The 23,689-nt window shown below is 36.8% G+C and overlaps 1 protein-coding gene across 1 annotated transcript; it reads right to left on the bottom strand.

Annotated features, from left to right (window-relative positions):
• Positions 1–2,673: 2,673 nt before the first annotated feature.
• LOC111233851 (vicilin-like seed storage protein At2g18540) lies at positions 2,674–6,967 on the bottom strand. Its single transcript, XM_022761753.1, has 6 exons — positions 6,406–6,967; positions 6,123–6,279; positions 5,412–5,788; positions 4,912–4,979; positions 4,774–4,817; positions 2,674–4,029 (listed from the first exon to the last, which is right to left on the bottom strand). The coding sequence occupies exons 1-5, from the start codon at positions 6,965–6,967 to the stop codon at positions 4,779–4,781; spliced, it is 1,203 nt and encodes a 400-aa protein (XP_022617474.1). The 3' UTR covers positions 2,674–4,029; positions 4,774–4,778.
• Between the last annotated feature and the right edge of the window lie 16,722 nt (positions 6,968–23,689).

The raw sequence follows: 23,689 nt of genomic DNA, 5'->3' as shown, positions 1-23,689 counted from the left end.
TACTATATTATGACGTTTTTAATTACATGCTATACTATGGCATTTTTATGACATACTATACTATGATGTTTATAATGACATGCTATACTATCAGGTTTTTAATGACATACTATACTATGACGTTTTTTCATGTCATTTTTATGATATACTATTCTATGAAGTTTGTTATGATGTCTTTATGACCTACTATACTATGACCTTTTTTATGACATACCATACTATGACGTTTTTTATGAAATACTATACTATGACGTTTTTTATGACATACTATATTATGACGTTTTTAATTACATGCTATACTATAGCATTTTTTGACATACTATACTATGATGTTTTTTATGACATGCTATACTATGACGTTTTTAATGACATACTATACTATGATGATTTTATGATATAATATACTATGATGTTTTTTATGACTTACTATACTATGGAGTTTTTTTATGATACACTATTCCATGACGTTTTTAATGACATGCTATCCTATGGCATTTTTTTATGACATTTTTATGGCATACTATACTATGACGTTTTTAATGACATGCTATACTATGTTGTTTTTTATTTTTTGACATTTTTATGACTTACTATACCATGACGGCTTTTATGACATACTATACTATGATGTTTTTAATGACATACTATACTATGACGTTTTTTATGACATACTATACTATGATGTTTTTAATGACATACTATACTATGATGTTTTTAATGACATACTATACTATGATGTTTTTAATGACATACTATACTATGATGTTTTTAATGACATACTATACTATGATGTTTTTAATGACATACTATACTATGATGTTTTTAATGACATACTATACTATGATGTTTTTAATGACATACTATACTATGATGTTTTTAATGACATACTATACTATGATGTTTTTAATGACATACTATACTATGATGTTTTTAATGACATACTATACTATGATGTTTTTAATGACATACTATACTATGATGTTTTTAATGACATACTATACTATGATGTTTTTAATGACATACTATACTATGATGTTTTTAATGACATACTATACTATGATGTTTTTAATGACATACTATACTATGATGTTTTTAATGACATACTATACTATGATGTTTTTAATGACATACTATACTATGATGTTTTTAATGACATACTATACTATGATGTTTTTAATGACATACTATACTATGATGTTTTTAATGACATACTATACTATGATGTTTTTAATGACATACTATACTATGATGTTTTTAATGACATACTATACTATGATGTTTTTAATGACATACTATACTATGATGTTTTTAATGACATACTATACTATGATGTTTTTAATGACATACTATACTATGATGTTTTTAATGACATACTATACTATGATGTTTTTAATGACATACTATACTATGATGTTTTTAATGACATACTATACTATGATGTTTTTAATGACATACTATACTATGATGTTTTTAATGACATACTATACTATGATGTTTTTAATGACATACTATACTATGATGTTTTTAATGACATACTATACTATGATGTTTTTAATGACATACTATACTATGATGTTTTTAATGACATACTATACTATGATGTTTTTAATGACATACTATACTATGATGTTTTTAATGACATACTATACTATGATGTTTTTAATGACATACTATACTATGATGTTTTTAATGACATACTATACTATGATGTTTTTAATGACATACTATACTATGATGTTTTTAATGACATACTATACTATGATGTTTTTAATGACATACTATACTATGATGTTTTTAATGACATACTATACTATGATGTTTTTAATGACATACTATACTATGATGTTTTTTATGATATACTATTCTATGAAGTTTGTTATGATGTCTTTATGACCTACTATACTATGACATACTACTCTATGACGTTTTTTATGAAATACTATACTATGATGTTTTTTATGACATACTATATTATGACGTTTTTAATGACATATTATACTATGATGATTTTATGATATACTATACTATGTTTTTATGGCGTACTATACTATGACGTTTTTATGATATACTATTCCATGACTTTGTTATGACATTTTTTTGACATACTATACTATGGCGTTTTTTTTATGATATACAATTCCATGACGTTTTTATGATATACTATACTATGATGTTTTTTATGACATACTATATTATGACGTTTTTAATTACATGCTATACTATAGCATTTTTTTGACATACTATATTATGACGTTTTTAATGACATGCTATACTATGTTGTTGTTTTTTTTTGCTATACTGTTCCATGATGTTTTATATGATAAACTATTCCATGACGTTGGTTATGACATTTTATTTGACATACTATAATGTCCTATAATTCTAAATGTCACCGACTGACTGGCTGAATAACTATACATAAGACAAGGCAAGCAGAGAGAGAGAAGTCATCGTTAACAAGGCTTCGTACTAACCGCTATGACCACTTATAGTATGACCTGTTAAACACTTTGCATTGACAGTATATCTATCAAATATAGGGTGTAATTACTATTGACTTTGGTTGACATTTGTCTGCTTTATTTTGTATATATAGCAGTTTAGTTTCAATTTGGATGTTGATTTTTACAAGTCAAATGCAACAGTACAAAACAACAAAATTAGAACTGTTGGATTGATTTATTTTCATGTTTGGTGTCCCACAGAGAGGAGAACATGTTGGTTGTCAGGAAAAGCAAACAAACATCCAAACAGTGTAAATATTATGTAATAACGGCATTAAATCAGGTGCATAGTTCATAGGCTTATTAAGAAAATTGTGTAAACGACAGTGACACTGTAAACAAAACCATTTCCAAAGAAAAAACTGAATTTCACAGCATTATGACTGACAGAGGAAAAAAAGGTCAAAATACATCATATGTAACATGAGTTAGTGTTAGAACAAAACTGACTTTCTACAATAAAGCTCCAAAGACAGAAACAAAATCTAATTATCAAGATCAACTGTTCACAATTTTCAGGAGTTGTTGCTCAAATATGACCTTTTGTGTTCACAGCTTGGTCCCATCACTGTGCCATCAATGCAAAGCTCATCTGTTGTACCCATCAACATGGTAAACCAGCAGTCCAAAGAAGGAAGACTAACAGTAATAAGGTAAGAACTTCTATCACTTTTAATGAGGTGCCGCTTTAATTATATAAATATCCCTCAAAGGCAGAGCTGCTTTGTACTTAACCATCTTATCTGATACCAATTGAAATGTGTTCCTGGCTACAAGTATCAAACATTGGCGTAAAATTCCTGCTCAGACTTTTTAATTTGAGCTGAAACAATTAGTTTGTCAAAAGTGTTTGTGATTCATTTTATTTTGATCATCTGTTGAATCCCTAATATGATTAGTCAGGCACAACCTCCAAACATTCACTGTTTTCAGCTTCAACAATGTGAGAATTTGCTGTTTCTGTTTTATAGAGCAAATTATTGAACAGATTAATTAATAGCAAAGTGAAGCATTAGTTGCAGCAATATAGTTATTCTTTAGATCAGAATTTGATCAATTTAAAATATTTCATAAAGTTCTTTTACAGCTGCTTTTGTTGAATAAGAAGAAATACTGTAATAGTAATTTCAAATGATACTCAAGTTAATATGATGAACCGCAGCTACTAGAAGTTGTCATTAGACAATTTATTATTTCAAATGTTATTCCAATAAAATTTTCCCTAAAGAACAGGTCTGCCATTAAGAAAAATCTGTATGATTAAAGCGTCATTCTGCTGAAGAGGATTTTAAACTGTAAACACAAACAAACTGAAGGTGTATGAGTTTTCAGTTTTAGACCAAAAGAAAGTAAAACAGACTGAAAACACTGATGTTCCCTCAGAAGTACCCCTCTGTTTCTGAAAGGAGAAAATCCCTTCATCTCAGACTGAAGAATCAGGAGCAAAGGCACCAACATTATGCAGATTGTCCTGTTATTTTTGGGCTTTCAGGTCCAAGAGAAGTCATCCTCCCTCCACTGACTTCTGATCAGAGAATACACAAGGGCAAAAAAAAAACATTAGATCTCTGTGCTTTAACTAAACAGCTTGCCTTATCTGAACTGTTAACTTTTTACTCAACTTCTGCAGCCATCATTCACATTTTACTGTGACTTTATGATTTTGTTTTTTATTGTAAACCATTTTCTGAAGAGCAAAACTCCCTGAGGGTACACTAAAGTTTGAATGTGTGCAAATATTTTTTAATTGCAGGTGAGATGATCCATGAAGATTAGTGCTCAAGTGTCAGTAAAAGCAGGAATAACACTTCATTAACACTCCACTGTGCATGAAAGAGCCTCAGGGCCAATTGAAATTGATCTAAAATGTGATTATGCAACTGCCTTGAAGAAACAAACATTAATACATACAACTTAATATCTAATGGTTCATAAAATATAAAGGGATAGTTTAACATTAGGAAATACCCATTTACTTTATTGCTTGGTTAGATGAGAGGATTTATACCACTCCCATGTAAAATATGACGCTATAGTCAGCTAACAATAGCCAGCTAAATGTTTAAACAAAATCCAAAGTGTAAAATCTCAGCTGGGGTCGTTAGACAACCTTATAGTAACAACACAAGACTCCAGACTCTGTTGAGATGCTGGTAGGTGTATTTTGTTACCTTTGATAGCGCTAGACTAGCGGTTCGCCCCTGTTTCCAGTCTTTATGCTAAGCTAACACCCATTGTGTCAAAGTAAAAACCTTGTGTAGCTACATACCACATTTAATCAGAGACGATTTTCTTCTTGGAGGATTTCTTTTTCTGGAATTATCAGAACAAAAAATGTTATAATAATTCACAGAAATACCAAGTGTTTCTCCATGCAAAAAAGTAAGATTTGCGTGCGTCAACGTACCATAGAAGCAGCTGTAACATCTGGAGCAGGTTCAGTTTCTTCCAGTTTTTCCTTTAGTCTGTTCTTCTCTGAAAACATGAGTCAACACAAAACATGGATATCAGCACATTGTGAAGTTTTTGTGTGTGCACTGAGAAGGACAAGGAAAAAAGTGCCTCAAGTATCTTGTACCAAATTACTGGCCACACTGTCTTTGAAAAATAAACAATACACTACAGGTTGTCTTCATTGGTACAAAAAATTTTTTAAAGTGTAACTTGGAGAGGAAACAAACTGAGCTGCAGCACTTTTAAAAAAAACAATTTTGACCAAAATATGTAATAAGTTATTGCTAAAGCAATTAGTCAATCAGGAGGTAATTAACACCATTAATTAATAGTTCAATAATTTATCTGAATAAATTACTATTAATCAGTAATGAAAATAATCATTTTGCAGGCCAGTTAGAAATAAAATCCATGGCAGAACACAAAATTTGTAACAACCAGAGAATTTCTTACTCTTTTTCTTTGCAGGAGTATCTTGGCTTGCAGTGACTGGAGTTGAATTTGCGCTCATCTCTTCACCTTCATCAGCCCTCAACATCTTCTTTTTCTTCTTCTTCTTCTTCTTCCCGTCACTCGAGCACAGAGATGAGACCTGTTCAAGTTGCTCAGCGCTCACTGCACCGCTTTCATCTTCCTCCTCCACCAGTTGCTTCTTTTTCTTCTTCTTTGGCTTTGTCTTTGGAGGCTGGTTTTCCTTCGAGGAATTCTCTTCTTGCTCACTGTTCCTTTTCTTCTTTGGTGTGTCGTCTTCCTGCGCAGCATCAAGTTTGGGTCTTTTGGTTGGTTTTGTCCGAGGCATCTCCTCCGCTGCTTCATGGATCCGTTTTTGTCTGAAAAATGTGAACATGTGACGTCTGTATTTTACTACTGAACAATTACAGAAAACTGAACATTATAACCTTCATTAAGGGAGAATGTACTGCATTAGTTTTACCAGTACTACTTAGTGGATTTTTATTTCACATTGGTATATACTCCCCAGGAGTCTTGACTATAAATTTGCTGAAATAAACTGGTTTCAAAGTTCTAGAAAATGTCTGTCTCACTAAGTCTTATTACTGTTGTTTCACTGAATTTAAATCTTAAACACGTCCCACAAATGACAGTAAAGCACTAACAGCAGTGTGTATTTTTAACAAAGATACCAATGAAATAAAGTCTGACTTCTTTCTGCCTGTGGCCTCAGTCTTTCCTGCGGGGACTTTGTTCTTCCTCTTCACCATCTCGTCTTTCTTGTGCAGCCTCAGTCTCTTCTTCAGGCTGAGTTTCTTCCTGAGACGCTGTTTCTTCTTGGCCGAGGTGAGCTGAGAGGAGTTTCCATCTGCAGGAGCAGAGAAAGAAAACATACAAATCACTAAACTGAACAATTTATCATACAACTGACACTAATGACAAAGTGTTAAAGCTGCTTTAGTTTCAAGAGGAAAAATGTTTTGCCTGTTTCTACCTGTTGCATCCAGGTTATAGTATGTGCCTTCGTCGCCCCCTGCTGGTGTTTCATCAGACTGCGCCACCTCGTTCTCCTGTCCTCCCTCCTTCTTCCTCTTTTTCTTCTTCTTCTTTTTTTCTGTTTCTGCCGGACTCAGAGGATTCTCCACCTTTTCCTCCGCCTCTTCCACATCATTAACCTTCTTCTTTTTCTTTTTAATTTTGTTTTCCAAGGGAATGACAGGAGTTTCCTCCTCTTTCTCTTCTTCTCTCTCTCTTTTCCTTTTCTTGGCCTTCTTCTCTGATGGAGATACCTGAGACACCTCCTCCTTCTCCTCTTCCTTTCTCTTTTTGTCTCGCTTCTTCTTGGCAGACTTGGAGGTAAGAGGAGTGTCACTGAGTGTATCTATGGTGGATGTGTCTGTGGTAGGTGTTTCTTCCGTTGTCTCCATCTCCTTTTTGCTCTTCTTTTTCTTCTTCTTGGGTGTTCTCACATCTTCGCAGGACTCGTCCTCCACAGGGAGCAGCTGGCTGGTTTCTCGCTCAGCTGCGTCACTGTCTTCGACCTGAATGTTGAGCATAATGGAGTCGTCTAGGTCTGTTTGTTCTTCTGCAGCCGCCACCGTCGCCTTTTCTACAAGAGAGAAAGAAAAATATCTTCCATTTGTTCTCCTGTTCTGACTGCTTTTGAGAACACACAGTATGCATGAACGTAAAGGACATGTTTCTAGTGCTGTCACTGTTGTCCCAATTCTGCAGAAACAGTACACAAGATAAACAAAGTCACAATAAAATAGCACATTCTGTGTGTCTAACTTTCAAAAACACAAACAAGGAAGTGCAGCTGCATAAATTCTTCATATTTTTTTCCTTATAAAAAATATATTTACTCTGGGGAATACTAAAATTTAGAAGAGAAATTTAAATGACCATAAACACAAGAAAACGCAACTATGCCAAACATTTCATAATCATTTTAAAGGAATAAATCCACAAATCTGCAAGATAAACTGCAGGTAAAAGTAAAATTACTGAGGGTTACTCAAGTACATTTACAGATTTGTGAATACTGTGTTTTGAAACATGTACCAACTTGATCTCCATGACAAAACAACACTTGTGCTCACAGTACAACTAGTTTGTCATCAAGAATACTAACAGAGGTTTAAATATTAATACATTAATATTTAAAATTATGCAGGAAGGCAAATTATATATAAGATGGAGTACCTTTGCAAGTATGAAGTTTCTACTATGTATTGTTCTTGAGTTATCGTTTAAATCAGTTTCCTCCTAATTAAACCAATTAGCTCATTAATTAGCAAAGATTTTTCCTACCAACATGTTTGTCTTTACATACTACATATCCAGTATTAGTCTGAACTAGTTAACTTAAAGTGTGAAGGAATTTCAGGATAGAGTCCCCTCGTTAATATGCAAATGTATGCAGAAATGTGTTCCAAAATCTTATCATTCATCTGTTCCATATGAAGTTTGTCCCACCACAGACACAAAATGTATTCAGTCCATTAAAGTGTAAAAATAAAAGAATATGTTAAAAAGGATGTTGTAATATTGTAAATTTTGGGTAAAGGATGACGCACTAGAAAAAAGTTTTAAATTTGGCAGTAACTGTGTTACCAGTGTCAGTGATGGCAAGGTCAGCGCTGTCTCCTTGGTCACCTGCGGTTGTCGAAGTCTCTGTCTGGTTCTCAGGCTTCAGTGGAGACGTGAAGTCACTGGCCTGAGAAAAACATACACACACAGTTACTGTTACAGTACTGTCTTAGGTTTACATTCTGTTATCCCCGTGCTCCTGGAAAAGGCCCAACAACACTGTAAAGTCCCAAACAGATTTTTGATACCTTGGCTTTCTCCTCCTCCTCCACTGTCTCGTCCTCTTCACCCTCTTCCTCTTTTGGATTTTCAGAGCTACCGTCAGGGTCTGGAAAAGATGAAAACACAGCTGCTGTCTCAAGTCTATACTCTTGCATAACCTGTTAGGACATGAGGACTTAAGTATTTACCAAACATGACATTGAGAGACAAACAGAAGATGTCCTGCTTTAATCCTTAAGCCAAACTATTATAATGTAGTAACTATACTCAGGAAACAACAAAATGAGGCCAAGCTACATCTTACTAAAATAAATTCACTGCTACCAACAGTAGCCCCCTTCAGTAGGGGATATTATTATTTAGCACCACCTGCAGTTTACTCTGAAATGTAGTTGTCAAACTGTTGTACCAAGCAGAACAGGCTCAATCAAATGACACAACATCAATGGTGACTCCATAAGTTTCTTAACAGAGAAGTCAAAACTCCTTGTTCTGCAAACTTTTCTTAGCAACAAAAGCACAGGTGGAAATATTTAATGATCCCAGCAGTTAGTAATATTTGACAAGTTTCTGCACCAGAGTCATGAATCAATTTAAAATACTTTAGTAAATGAGCTGACTGTGCTCCAGATGACTGTGATTCTCAGACTAGTCATTGCTCCAGTTTGCCTAACAAGCCCTGACAAGCTTAACAAACACCTTTGAGAAGTTAAACAAGTGACTGACGTTGTGGAAAACTCCTCTGAGCGGAGCTGGCAGAGCCGTTTCTCCAGGATTTGGCAGCAATCCTTCAAAAACCTTTATAAGTTTTGGCACAAAGTCTGAGTGCCTCAAGGTAAAATCCTCAACTTTAAGTCCTACCTTCTTTTCTGTTCCTTCATTCTGCAAATAAATATATCCAAAAGTTCTGCACTTTAGTAGCTAGCTACACAATGTTTTCCTCCTCCTAAAAATGTCCAGTGTAACAATAAATGCAGCGTTGAATTGTGATTCATTTTTGGAAATGCATTTCAGGATTGGTGGGTGACTCTTAAGGTTAATTCATCCAAATGAACAAAAATAAAATATAAACTTAATTAGGCAAAACATTTCCTCACATATGTTCACACTGTCAACAGTTTTCATGGAGAATTTCAGAACAAAATTGTTCCAATAAAAGAGTTGGAACATAAATTAAGCTCCATTCATTTCTTTTGTATTGGGGTGAAGGAAAAAATCTCAGAAACAAATCTGAACAACCATTTTAGATTAGGACATCACTCAAAGGAGTAACAAGGCCACAGGTTTCAATGTTTTTTCTCTAAATTTTAAGTATCCATCCAGTGAGACAAGAGTTGGAAACAACTGCTGTATAAAAATTAATTTTAAAAAATGGGCAATAATGACATGTAAACATGTTACAGCTGAAACAATGAGCCAATTAACAAAAGAAAATCTAACTATTTTGATAATCAACTAATTATTTAAGTCACAGTTTAATTTTATTTTTCACTGCTGACCTTCCCATGACTTTTGCGCCTGTGCAGCAGCAGTTGTCCATTTAAATATGTGAAAACTATCATGTGGTGTTTGATCAGCAGCTTTGAGGTTGTAATAAAGAAAAACAGTCACACTGGAGCTCCTGACTGAGGCCTCTGAGCAGCTCCTTCACAACAGCTTGTGATTCTTGTCAGCGCAGTGAGAAAGAGACAGAAAAGATGCCATACATAACAGGTAAAGAACAACCTGGTTATCAATCAGCTATTGGTTGTTCATACCTGGAGGGGGCGTGGCCTCGTTCTCGGCTGGCTGCTCATTGGTCTCCTCAGCTGTCGGGTCTGAGCTGGTGGGCTCAGCCTGGCTGGACTTCTGCACGGGAGATCAACAGGTCAACAACAGTCTCCAACACCAGACACCAAGAGCCTCAGAGGATTTTTTTTCTTCTTAATTTATTTTGGCTTTATTTGTATTATATTTAGTTTCTTTTATTCATGACAGACTGGATCCTTTCTAGTCAGTATTAAAAACAAAAAGCTGCAGTGAGTTGCAGGTTGGCCACCTCTGATTTAAACAATGTGGAATGCAGAGATGAATTTAATCTTATCACCGTTCACTCGGGGGATTTTAGGATCCTGATGACCATAGATATCCACAAATACATAAAGAGCAGCCAGTACTCACCTCTGCAGCGCTGCCTTCCTCATCCTCTGCCTCCTGAGTGCAGGGAGGTGTGGCCTCGGTTTGACTGACAGCTGTCTGCTCCGAGGTAGAGGTTTCATCTGCAGCATTAGAGATGTCCATGGCTGCTTCTGGCTCCTGAGGAAGGAGAACAGGGCAGAATAAACTTAAATATTACCAGGCATTATATTGTAGGTGTAGAGATTTAGAGCAGGGTTCCAGTTTCTAGTTTTTACATGTTTTTATTATTTCTAATCTACCTCTTTTGATGTCATTGTGTAGTTTGTGTTGTTCTTATGTAATTTGGCCATTTCCCTTCAGGATTAATAAAGAAAAAATTACAGCTTCTCATATTGTTATTTTTTTCCTAAAATGTAGGGACTTAAGAATAATGGAGCAAGAAAGTTTAGTGGAAAAAATTTAAAAACCATTATTCTGTTGCAATAGAGAGAGAGAGCACACCCAGAATGTTAGTAGTTATCTCCTCTTACACAGGAAAACGATGCACACTGTTGAAATCTGAACCAGAAGTCGCTCTGTGAACTGTGATGGATGTTTACAACAAACAGTTACGGTCATGTTACCGTTCATCTAACCTGCTGTTTTGTTTACAGCCTGTCTGAGAGTCTGACTCAGTTTTTATCCGATTCATTCTTAGTGATGTTGCTTCATTTTGAGAACTGAGAAACTAACATGGTGAATACAGTGTTTTTAGCACTGAGAGGAATGAAAGACAGAACTATGAGAATAAGGTCCAAGTTGTAATTAACCTGATTTTGCTGCTGGCTCGATTTCCAGAAGATACATATGGAAATAACTAAAAACTGAACAACAATCAGTTACATCATGAGGTGCCAAGGCCGAGGGTTTGGACTCTGAAATGTTGTGCAATCTTGAAAGTTATGAAATGATTTATTATTTTTAATTAACTGTGCAACCCTGGAACCAGCTGAAGTTCAACAGGACTGAATCTACAGTAGCACTGGCAGTGGTGACTTGAGCTGAACTCCAACGTCATAATGTTAATCACTATCTTTAGTTTAGCGTGTTAGCATGCTGATATTTGCTAATTAGCCATACAGCTATACGCTGATGGGGATCAGTTTGCAGCTATTTGGTCATAAACCAAAGTACTGACTGGCCACTTGACCTGTTGATGTCATTAAAGGAAAAGTTAGGGGACAAAGTTATGATCATCCTGAGGGAGACGTGAATATCTGCATTAAGTTTCATGGCAATTCATATAATAGTTGTGGAGACATTTCACTCAAAACGGACAAAAACTAACTCCCCGTGGTGGGGGAACAGTTGGGGAATCACTGAAGTTATTAAGATCAATGTTTGTACAAACTTCTGACATCTATTAGATGATGAAATATTTCACTGGATAAGTGAAATTTATACTCTGATGGGGACAACGAAAGCATGGACACAACAATCATCAAAGGGATAGCTTGGGTAATTTGACGTCGGGTTGTATGAGAAAGTCATGCATAGTTGGTGTATTACCTGTAGTAGATTCAGATCAGTGCGCTGCTGGGTAGGAGAGACGGCAGGAAACACCGGTACACTAGCAGAGCTATGTGTTACTGTGCACAGGACCAGCAGAAAAAACATGTTTTAGACACTTTTAAATCCATCTTCCTGTCAAAACAGCACTTTCCTAGGAAAGTAGGAATTCATAGGAATACGGTAGTTCAGTGATTGAAATGTAGTACCAAAGGAAGTGCTGTTTTGACAGGAAGATGAACCACTAAAAATATTCTGCAGGAAGTGTACATTTAAACGGATATTGGATTGTTTCAGTTTGCCGTCTTTTAAAAGTGTCTAAAACACGTTTTTCCTGCTGGCCCCATGCAAAGTAACGCATAGCTCTGCTAGTGCGGCGGTGTTTCCTGCCATCTCTCCTAACTGGCATCATGCTGATCTGAATCTACTACACACCGACTATGCATGACTACCTCATACAACCCCACGTCAAATGACCCGAACTATCCTTTTAAATAGTCGTTGAAATATTTCAGTCTGGACCAAAGTGGTGGATCAACACTGTTATCCACTGAGTGTGGCTTAAATCTAGTTTAAACAATATAAATGATCAGAGGTTTAAAGTTAAGTTAAGTTGACATTTCATGTTGGAGTTTCAATTTATTCCAACAGATAATTGTATCATGTGCAGTGGTTCACTCATATCCACAGCAGCCTGCAGGAGTTCACCGTTTTGCATAATAATCGTTGAGAAGACAAGTGGCTTGTTGCAAACAACGTTTTCATGGTGACATTTAATCCCAAACCTTCAAGAGCCAGAATAATCTTAAAAATCTCATGAGTCAGCAAAGAAAAACAGCGTGCAGTGATTCCTACTGGAAACTCAACAGCACAAACAATGCACCTCAGCCTGTCGCAATCCTCTGCAAAATAAGTTTCAGATGTGCAGAGGGTGAGCTGAGGAAACGGAGGCTCAGCTGAGCCAAGAGTCAACAGCTACTCCTGTTTTTTATGAGCTGTGGTTAAACCTAATTAACAATTCTGCTCATTTCTTCAGTGCAGTTTGGTGGAGCAGGATGAAACTGCACAGTACATGTAGGAGTTGTAGGAGAGACAAGCAGCTCAAATGTAGGACTAATTGTGTCATATTGTAAAAAATATTTTCTGCTGAGTAATGATCTCTGCAGTGTGGAAGAAGAAGAAAACAGTGAGTGTCAGGGCTGAGAGCAGAGAAACTTTTCATTGGACACATACTGCAGGAGGATTTTACATGTTAATGAGAGGAAGGAACTTGCACAACCACATACTTCAGATTCAGCCTCAGGTCACAAACCTGCTTCGGCTCATCGACCATCTCTTGGTGCTCCTCTCTGCTCTCGCCTCCTGAGCTGGAGGCCGGGGGTTGATCCTCAGTCTGACCAGCGGCAGCTTGACTGAGATCGACAGGGCTGGAGCTGCCCACGGTGGGTTCAGCCGCTTCCTGAGAGTCAGAGGAATCTGAGCTGCAGCCTTCTGCTTGGTTAGTCGCCTTGGCAGATGCTTCAACAGGAGCTGACTGGAAAATATGTACAAGCAGAAACTTAGGAGCTGTAGCAGGGGCAGTTAGCCTGTTAGCCTTGTTAGCAGCTCTCCTTTCCCAGTGGTCATAAAAAGTCTGATGGTTTTGGAAAGCTGATCTCAAGGGACATTAACAACTTTTTCTTGAAATGGGATTTAACATTTATTTAAAAAAAAAAACAAATGTCGGCAACAGGACTAAACAGTCCTGGTATAATGAGGCACTCTGAGCTAAATGCTAATAGCAGGTATAATGTTGTGTCCCAGATATTTGATATACTAAGTCTAAGCAGCTTTTCAGTCTGTAGTGCGGTCACATTGGAAATGGGACAAGATAAGGTTTTGTCAAACCAGACACAATACTGAGCACAAACAATTTGTACTGCTCAAGATGGCGCTCCTTCATACGTTGGTACCATACGCCAAAATGTAACCAGGAAGTGGGAAGGGGGATGGTTTTTGTAGTGGGGATGAAATTTGTTGCGAAATAGAATGCAGTACAATTACTGTATTATCTTAATTATCTTGTTTTCATAATCGTAGGAAGCCAAAATTGTAATTAAAAATTAAATTAGATTTATAGCCCAGCCCTAGCAGTTGTTGAGACATTTCATTCAAAGCCACACATCTCAGCGTCATGGTGGCGCCAGAGGAGACGTCAAGTCAAGGGAATCACACAGTCAGTAGGATTCATCCTCTGGGAACCTTGAATGTCTGGACATAATCTCATCAAATAGTTAATGAAATATTTCAGCCTAGATCAAAGTGATGGACCGACCGACCGACCGTCCATCCTTAGAGCCATGACACAGACAAGATCACTCAACTGAAAATCCTGATGCTATAACTGGGAAATATATGCAAGTACCACAAAAAATTTATTTTTAGACACATGATGTCAACTATGTTTGGCAGATTATATTGATCTTGGCCATGTTTAATTTGACCAGATGGGGGTAGGACAACAAAAGAAGTAAAACCAAAACTATGTCTTCTTTTAATTCAGTAGAAACATGTTTGTTCCGTTAGAAATCAGCACCGTGGCGCTGCTGTACTCAACTTAGTAGAGAGAGCAAGACACAAAGCAAAGTTATCAGGGTTTCCAGCAACTGTAAACAAATCCACAGTGAACCATTAACAACACAGTTTTACACACAACACAGTTTTACACACACACAAAATTTGTCTCAGAAGATTATCATTCTGTCACACACACAGTTTCTATCCAAACAGCATTATCTACTGCATCGCTGAGCCAACATAAAAGAATACCTGAGACATCACACACACACACACACACACACACACACATATACACACACACACACACACACAGACACACACACACACACACACTTGAGATAACAACAGAGCAAACTAACAAACTAACAGACACAGAACAGACGAGTGGACATAATGTAATGTGTGTGTGTGTGTGTATTTCAGAAGCATAAAATAACACTGCGCTACTGTTCATCTATCAGCACATTATTACAGTGACTGGACAACAGTTATGTGTGTGATCATGACGGCAGTTCATAGAACAAGAACAAAGGCTCACTTGTCACTTCTTTCTAGTTTCTTTAATTTTCAAACTTTTTACAATCCGTATATTATTAACTTAGTTTTCTTGCGCAATGAGCTTTGAAAATATAAACCAAAGATAAACTACTTCCGTTTCAATTTTTCATCCTGTTTGTTTTTTAGGAAACTTCTGAGTCCCATGGCTCATAGGAAGCTCCTTCACTTTCCCTGTGGTCTTTCCAAGTCTTGCTCTAAACTGTTGTAAATCAATTATTTCTGATGTACTTTGATATTTGTATTTTGTGTTGCAAACATTATGTACTATGCTCTTAATATTTTGAGGTTTATTAGAAATGAGAAGCAGTACATTATATTCTTGGATGTTGTGATAATTTTTCACATGGTAGCTGTTCAATTCAATCTGACATCTTGGATTTTTGACTGTATGACTGTCGTCTTTTTTCCATGATCTTCCTTTGTTTAATCTTTCTTTGAATCTTCTTTAGATTACATTACGTTTTGGATGACATGATGTCATAATAACATAATTAGTGATTTTACTGAAAAACACAAATTTTTTCCCTGTGAGGGTTAGCGGATGATGGATGCTCCAGACACAGCCAGAACCAGCTGGTCATTGTTCTCAATGTTTCCTGCATACGTCAATCCAGGTGCCAATCTCATCTCCTGGCAACGGAGGTAAACAGCTGCACTCTGCTGACAAAAGGACGACGCAAGAAGCACACGAGTGGAAACACAATAAAACAGTGGGAAAGCAAACCAGATCAGGGAGAGAGGGAGTGATCTAACTCTGGTTCACACTCAAACGAAAACTTTGGCTCCCATGGCAGCAGCTGAGGGTTTAATGCCATGCTCAACAGCTGAGGGACGGGATGACATTTTCTTTTTCCCCACCTTCATTTCAGATGTTTCAGGGATTCAAACCGGTACGCCTCCGACCATAAACCTGCCTCTCTCACTGTCAGTTCACTGATATGTGTCACATACTGCGTTTCACAAACAGACAGAACAACACAAACCCTTTTTCAATGACGTGATGTGCTCATCTCTGCTCACCTCTTGCTCCGTTTTTGTTTCTTCCTCCCTCTTCTCTTCTTCCTCTTCACCATCAGAGGAGTCGGAGTTCTCTTTGTTCACGGTTGTTGTTTCAGCTTCACCTGCAGCATCCAGCAGCTGCTCAGAGACGGCCTCAGCGTCGTTCCCCACACAGCTGAGGTCTGCACCGGATGACTCCACACCATCTGCCCTGAGCCCTGACAGAGGAGAACAAAATATATACAGTGTTTTAGACTGGAGTCGTACTCGCTGATATCAGGGTTAATACTGAAAAATAAAAATAAAAACCAGCTGCAAAATATTACAAAAAAACTAACATTCAGTCTTGTAAACATCTACAACCAAAAATGATAAAAAAAAAATAAATAAAAAAAAAAAATCACACAATGGGACACACAACGTCCCGGATCTGAAAGTGACATGTTGAAATGTTCATATAATCATTTCAGCTGAAATAAATATTCTGGTGTTCACACTGTAAATGGAAAAAAAAAAAAAAAAAACACACACACACTCACAAAACAAAAACAATAAATAAAGTTTTACCAAGAGCAGGCTTGGTTTCCACATTATCTTCTTCTGCAGTGTTGGAGAGTTTGGTGTCTGCACCCTCTTCTTCTTCGGTGGTGGCAGGTTCTGGTTTGATGCTCTTCTCCTTTAAAGTGGCAGAGTCGTCTTCTGTCTCCTGCTTGGCATGGTGGGCGAGAGAGCACAGCCTACAAAACACACACGCACGCAAACACGCGCACACACATACACAGGTAGAATTCATACATAAACACTATCTCCTATAATCAGCTATTTAAGCTAAAAGTCATTTATATATATATATATATATATATATATATATATATTGGTGTGAATATACAACACAGAGGTTCTGCCAGTGTTATCAAAGTGCAGTGGCCTGCAGTACCTTGGTCGACCAGCCCTCTCTGTATGCCTGTCATTGAGAGCTTGTCAGTGTTCACGTCAAACATCAGATTGGGGGAAAAAAAATGTGCCTCCACAACTTTGAGTTTCTGATGGCTCATGTGTTTTGGAGGAAGTAAACTCTTGAGTGAAAACGAGCTGAAAGTGTCTCCTGACATTTTTACTGCACAAACAGACCGGGGACCAAATCATCAGTCAAACAGCCAAGAGTCAGTGACACGACTGTCATGATGAGGACCTCTAAAAACACGTAGTGAGGGATTAGTTCAACTTGAAATCGTACTTGGACAAGACACACAAATGTGGGATTTCCACTTTGCTTCAATAGAAGTGTTTCATAGTTCACACACAGAAAAGTCTTCACAGATGAGGATCTTATCATCAGACATTGAAACTTTCCTGACGTGACTATAACTTTAACAAAGTATTTCTCATCTTTAAAAAAAAACATATTTTTTCAACAACAACAGCTGCAGGACAAAGAGGATCGTCCTTTATTCAGGCCAATACGATATCGACTGGTTTACTTTAGTGCAAGAACAATGTTGGAAAATCAGAGTTCCCACACATTCTTAAACATCACATTCAAGGACCAATGGAAACTCTGATAGGATGATGTCATTCATTCATTCATTCATTCATTCATTCATCTGCTGCCCATTTAATCCTTTTCTGGGTGGCAGGGGTTTGCCGCCAGTCCCAGAATACACTGGGCAGTAGGGCCAGTAGGGGGCCGACAGCCATTCAGAGTGGAGAGCACAGTACCCCCAGATCCATTCGCATAGCCCACACCCCCCCCACATCACACACACACACACACAATCTAGCGTACACACACAGACACACATTACACACACACGACACAGCACACAACAGACACGGCTGAACACAACCACAATCCACACCACATACAACACACACACACCAGCCGAACACAACTCACGCAGAGAACTTCCTAAACCACCAAACTACTCTTCAATCACACTCCTGGTTCAATTATGGGGGACAAATTTGAAGTCTACAATTCACCTTCTCTGTGTCTCTGGGCCGTGTTAACATGTTAACTGCTGAGCTGTCATTATTTCAAAAAGCAAACTCATAAAATCCAATGATCAAAGGAAACACAGTAAATGAACCAGCGTGAGTGAACTGACAAAAGTGCTTGGTAATCAAAGTTTATAGTGAACACACAACTCTTTATCCTCAGCATTTGACTTAAGCCTGGTTTAAATCATCAAACTTTCAATAACCATCATCACAACCGTAAAATCACCAAGTATTATTTCCGTTTCTGAAATATTGAATTTTATTTTTCAGGTTTTTCTTCTTTACAGTTTGTTCTGTTCTGAAAATAACCATCTTATTCTGCTTTTAGTTAATAGTCTAGCAGCTCACTGTATAGTAAACAATATTATCTACCTGCACTTCTAATGTACATTGTGTTTCCTGGCCCTGTCATTGTAACTATATATGTATATTCAAAGCATATTAGTGTTGGAGAGCCCAGCCTTAGCTTTAGTTCAGTTTCTACTCTCAAATTGTATCTGAAATGGCTAATGACGTTTGAGAAGGCTAATGTTTAAACCTGTTATTTATTTATAAAAACTGGGGTTACAGCTATAAAAGTATCATTAGAAAGTAAGGCAGCAACGTATTACTTACTTCATCCAGCCTGTGTAGATATCATGTAGGTTGGAGCTCTCCTCTGGTGTCTCCACCTACACACAAACAACGGTGCTTTTGAAACTTTCTCAACATATTTCTCTTGAAGCCACATTAAAAGTTTTTGACTGATTTCATCAACAATATTCCTGCAACGCCAAACAAAACGGTTGAAAGGGAAATTGCAAATTTCCTGTGGTTCAGGAATGTTACCACTTTGATGCCACATGCTCCCGGAAATGAATCCATGCAGCAACATACTAAACTTAGCAATATGAGAGTTTGTGAGGAATTCAAATCTTGGATAAGGGCAATGATGCTCACAATATGTGAGAAATATCCTCTGAAAAATACACTTTGGCAGCTCTTCCAAAAACTCACACTTTTCAGCAACTTCTGACCATGATATTTTTAGCTCACGAGTCTGAAACCTGAAACTTGGGACTGAACACAGCTGAAGTTTCAACTTAACAACACATTTGTGATCTTTTGTGCATGTCAGTGCAAGAAAAATAAAAATAGTCTGTTGGGAGCATTAGTGGAAAAATAAGCTATTTTTACAGCTGAAAAAACACAGTGACTTCAATTATGGGTTTGATCATCTAACCAGCTTGAACAGCACAGATTTTAATTTTATTATTAGTATTATTATTATTATTTTAATTTGGCAAACTTTTTAGAACATATTAAAAAACATACCGAGAATAGAAGGCAAGACTTCAACTGAGGAATGTGGCGCCTATCATGTGTGTCTGGTTGCATCGTGACTGTGCACATGCACATGGGTTGGACAGTTTAGGGTTGTAACTAATGATTATTTTCACCGATACTATTTCTGAATTAATCAGTTCATCATTTGATCTCTAAAACATCAGAAAACAGTGAAAAATGTCTATCACAACACCTTACAGATCAATGCATCATCATCAAATGTCTGGTTTTTCCAACCAACAGCACAAAATCCAGAAATATTCCAATTTACTATAATGTAAGAAAAGGAAAATCAGCAAATCCTCACATGTAAGAAGCTTGAACATCAAGAGTTTGGCTATTTCTGCTTATATAAACAACTCAAACGGATTCATCGGTTATCAAATTGATAATTTTCTGTTCATCGGCTATATGATTAATCTACTAATCATTGAAGTTCTAGTACATTTGACTAATGATAAACAACTGTAATCACTAAATACAGTAAAAACCTAAGGAGGTTTTGAATGGGGAGTCAGTGTGTGTAGCAGCAGGCCTACGGCAGGCTTGTTTTTACAGCCATGCAGCTTCTGTAACATTATGTTCTTTTCCTCCAGGAGGCCTGAACAAGGAGCCATGTGCTTTAACACACACAGGGCTGAGTGACCTGCAGCTTACTAACAGCAACACTGAGCAAAAACACGCTCGAGTCATATTTAATTCAGTTTCTTATTTAACATGCATAGCAGGCATGTCCGCTCAGGAAATGACGATACAATCATCAATATAATCACATTTGATAAGAATTCAGCGAGGCAGGACGCAGGCAGGTCGGTCCTACACTCAATCACTGCAAATGCTGACGAATTGGACCCAAACTTCTTACCTGAGTAACGTGTTTCTCCAGCACCTTGGCTGCTTTCTTGTAGCCGTTCACCTTCAGGTGCTGGTAGATTAGAAAGAGCAGAGCGTCGTCCTCCTCCGCGGCCATGCTGTCCGGCTGGACCCACTGACACGACTGGGAAACGGGATAGAAAAGTGGAATATTATTGACGAGTTATTAACAGTTCAGTTCATGCTCGCTATTTCTGCGTGTGCACATGTGCGCTGTCGACGCCCCCCTCGAAATGCAGCATGGGAAGTGGAGTGGGGAAGCGTGGACGATGACTACAGAAGCATCTTCTGAGATTTGTGTTTTATTAGCGTTGACTAAAATATACGGATGACACATTTAGGATAATAATATGCCTATAAAAAGACTTATTATCATATCATATATATTTTTTATTATTACCGCCCAAATATATGTGAAAAAAAAACACACACACACACTTCTCAATGAGGTACATTTAACTAGATTTAAAATAAAATAGCAAAGTAAGTGCACTAATTGTACACTTTAAAATAATTTAAGAGTAAGGACGTTCATGGACTCTGGAAACATTTAATAATGCACCATGCACAAAAATAAACAAATAAGAATGACTATACTTAAAAAAAAAAAAATGTAAGGAATTGAAAAACAAAATTATTCAAGATGACTCAAAATTGTGAGAAGCTATTATGAGAAATTATGAGTTTAGTGACTTTTTAAGCCAAAAGTATGACATTTCCAGTCAATTGTAACCACTTATTTTGACTTACTGAATCAAAATTATGAACTATTTTGTAATTTTAAGTCAAAATTATGACTTAATATCTCACATTTTTTCTTTTACTTGCAGAAAGTGGCTTTTTTAGTCAGCTTTTTGACCTATAGAGTAAAATTTAGATTTAGTGTCTCATACTTCTGACCTATCAAGTAAAATTTATAATTAGTGTCTCATAATTTGTTACTTGTGAGTAACAAATTTAATAACCCACCTTGGAAACATTTAATAACATTTGAAAATCCACCATGCACAAAAATATAAAATGACTAGTACTTCCATATAGAAGCCCATTTATAGCTGTAGGATATGGAAAAACCTAAAATTATTCAAGAGGAGTCAAAATTATGAGCAGCTATTACGAGAAATTATGTGTTCATAAGACATTTCTTTAAGTCAAAAGTATGAGATTTCCAGTAAATTTTAACTGCTTCTTTTGACTTATTGAAGCAATATTATGAAATAATTTGCCACTTTAAGTCAAAATTGTGACTTAATATCTCATACTACTGACCAAAAAAGTAGAATTTTTGACATACTATCTCATGCTTTGACTTCGTAGGTCATAATTCAGTCAGACAGTCGACATTTGGATTTACTGTCTCATAGTGAGAGTATTTATTTTTATAGTCATCGGTAAACTTTCATTCTTGTTTATTTTTTCTTTTACTGGCAGAAATGGGCTTTTTGACCTTGAAAGTAAAATTTTGATTAAGTGTCTCATACTACTTACTTGAGTGAGTATTTCTATTTAGCCTTGTGATGGCCACAGCCACACAGGAGGACAACCACACAGGGTGATATCATTTCAATCCTAATTCACCTCATTAGTTACCAACATAGGTTGTTTTCATCTGCAGTCAACCACACCCAAACAATATCATTTGTAGTCAATTACACCTTAACATTTAATACCATTTTAATTGCTTTATTTGTTTATTTGCTTTAACCTTACATTGTTTTGTATGGAGTGCACACATTTTAACATTGTAGGGTTACAGAGGCAATTTTCTGTTTTATTAATCATTTGTTTCTTTGTGTTGAGTTAGTGTTTGTTGAGATGTCCCTTCCTGGTGGAGAAAAAGGCATGTGTAAAGGCTGAGGACTCTTCAATCTGGGAGCCAGCTGATTGGCCCACACCAACTGTAGATGCCCCATGGGGGAGATTTTGGGTTTAGGTAGCTTTGCTTGCTATTTAGTTCTAGTTGGCGTCCATTTTTTAACCCCTCTGTGTGTTATTTGGTTTGGTCAAGCCACTACATATATGTTCCCTCATGTGTCATTGTTTTGGGTCAGTTTGTTCAGTTAACACGTTGTTTAGTTGTTATCTTGAATATAGTTATGTTTTGTTGACCTCTTTTATTGGCCTAATTATTATACTCTTATTTTGTAATATTTGGGTAAATAAAAGCCCTGTTTTTTTTCAACAACAACTCCTGTGTTCTTGTTGCCTCACTGTTTGGTCCCTGACAACCCTATTATCTTTCTTCTTTTGTCTTTTCTTTGTCTGGCAGAAATGGGCTTCCATAGCCTCTATGAATCTATCCATGGATACATTTCTTAAAGACCTATAATAATAATAACCATGAAAAGCCTGAACAATTAGTATTGGTTCAAAAGAGAAATTAAAAACATTATCTGTGTGCTTTAAAGTCTGAGTAACAACTACTGCTCTTTTTAAGGAGCTACAACAATGTCTGGCAACATTCCTTCATGTATTGCTCACTGCCAGTGAATAAGCCCCTAATAAATCACACACCACTTCTTTCACCGCTTTGTTTGTCGGAAACTTGGAGTGGGACATAATGCCGGTCTGGGATGCTCTCCTACAGAGTCAGAGAGTCCCACTGCTGTCTGGACTGCTTGGAGATTTGAAATAGAGAGAAAGAATTTGAAATGACAGAAGTCAGAACAAATAAATTGGACTTTAATGCTTGTTGGAAGGAGTTCTTCCTCCGGGACAAAAGAAAGTTTTCCTCCAGTTCTGCCTAATTTTAGTGTTTTAAATAACTGCTGTCAGTCATACATTCCATCAATTCATCCATCCCTCCATCATCCTTAAAAAAGTCACAAATAGTGACTGATCGTAACCTTCAAAATAAAAGCACAGACTGAGGAATTAGCCACAGCTAGTGTCGATCTACTGTTACAATCACATTCTGTACCTGATTTAATAAGGAGTGTCATCATTTGATCTTTGTTGGATATTTTACAGGTAGAACCTAACATCTTATTAGGGCTGGGTATCATCTAAGATGCTTTGAATGTTTAGCGTTTGTTGATTATATTTGCATTACTTTTAATCTTGCTCTTACTGCTGCAGTATACCCTATTTCCCATAACGGATAATTGGAGCTTTTATTTCTTGATTGATCGGGCTTATTTCCGGTCTAATCGTGATTATTTTTGACCGACTTGATGCAGGTTTGCATCTGTAGAGTCCGCTGCGTAAAGAGAGCGAGATTCCTGGTTTTCTCTGGAGTGCCAGCTGGCTCCTCTGCCCGCCTAACCAGTCCAGTCTGCAGTCACACCTCTCGGTTCGGCTGATGTGCTCTGCGCGGTCACACAACCACAAGCGGGGAACTAAGTTATGATGACAATAATGAAAAGATACAAGAAATATACTAAAACAACGCGTTTACCCTATGAACGAATAGGAGCTTTAACCGTGTTCCCATTTTGTCAAGTTAAATAATTTAACTCAAGAATAGCGGATGTTAAGCAATT

The sequence above is a fragment of the Seriola dumerili genome, unplaced genomic scaffold, assembly GCF_002260705.1.
Source record: "Seriola dumerili isolate Sdu_G_001 unplaced genomic scaffold, Sdu_1.0 BDQW01000432.1, whole genome shotgun sequence".
In the NCBI taxonomy this organism is placed as follows: domain Eukaryota; kingdom Metazoa; phylum Chordata; class Actinopteri; order Carangiformes; family Carangidae; genus Seriola; species Seriola dumerili.
This window is presented reverse-complemented; position numbering and strand designations above follow the sequence as displayed.

What these genes read in the sequence shown, in the direction of transcription:
- LOC111233851 (XM_022761753.1), bottom strand. Translation starts at nt 6,967, where the DNA reads ATGCTCAACATTCAGGTCGAAGACAGTGACGCAGCTGAGCGAGAAACC. An exon ending in CTATAACCTGGATGCAACAG is followed by an intron (nt 6,280 to 6,405) that starts GTAGAAACAGGC and finishes CTGCTCCTGCAG; the next exon opens with ATGGAAACTCCTCTCAGCTC. An exon ending in TACTCCTGCAAAGAAAAAGA is followed by an intron (nt 4,980 to 5,411) that starts GTAAGAAATTCT and finishes TCATGTTTTCAG; the next exon opens with AGAAGAACAGACTAAAGGAA.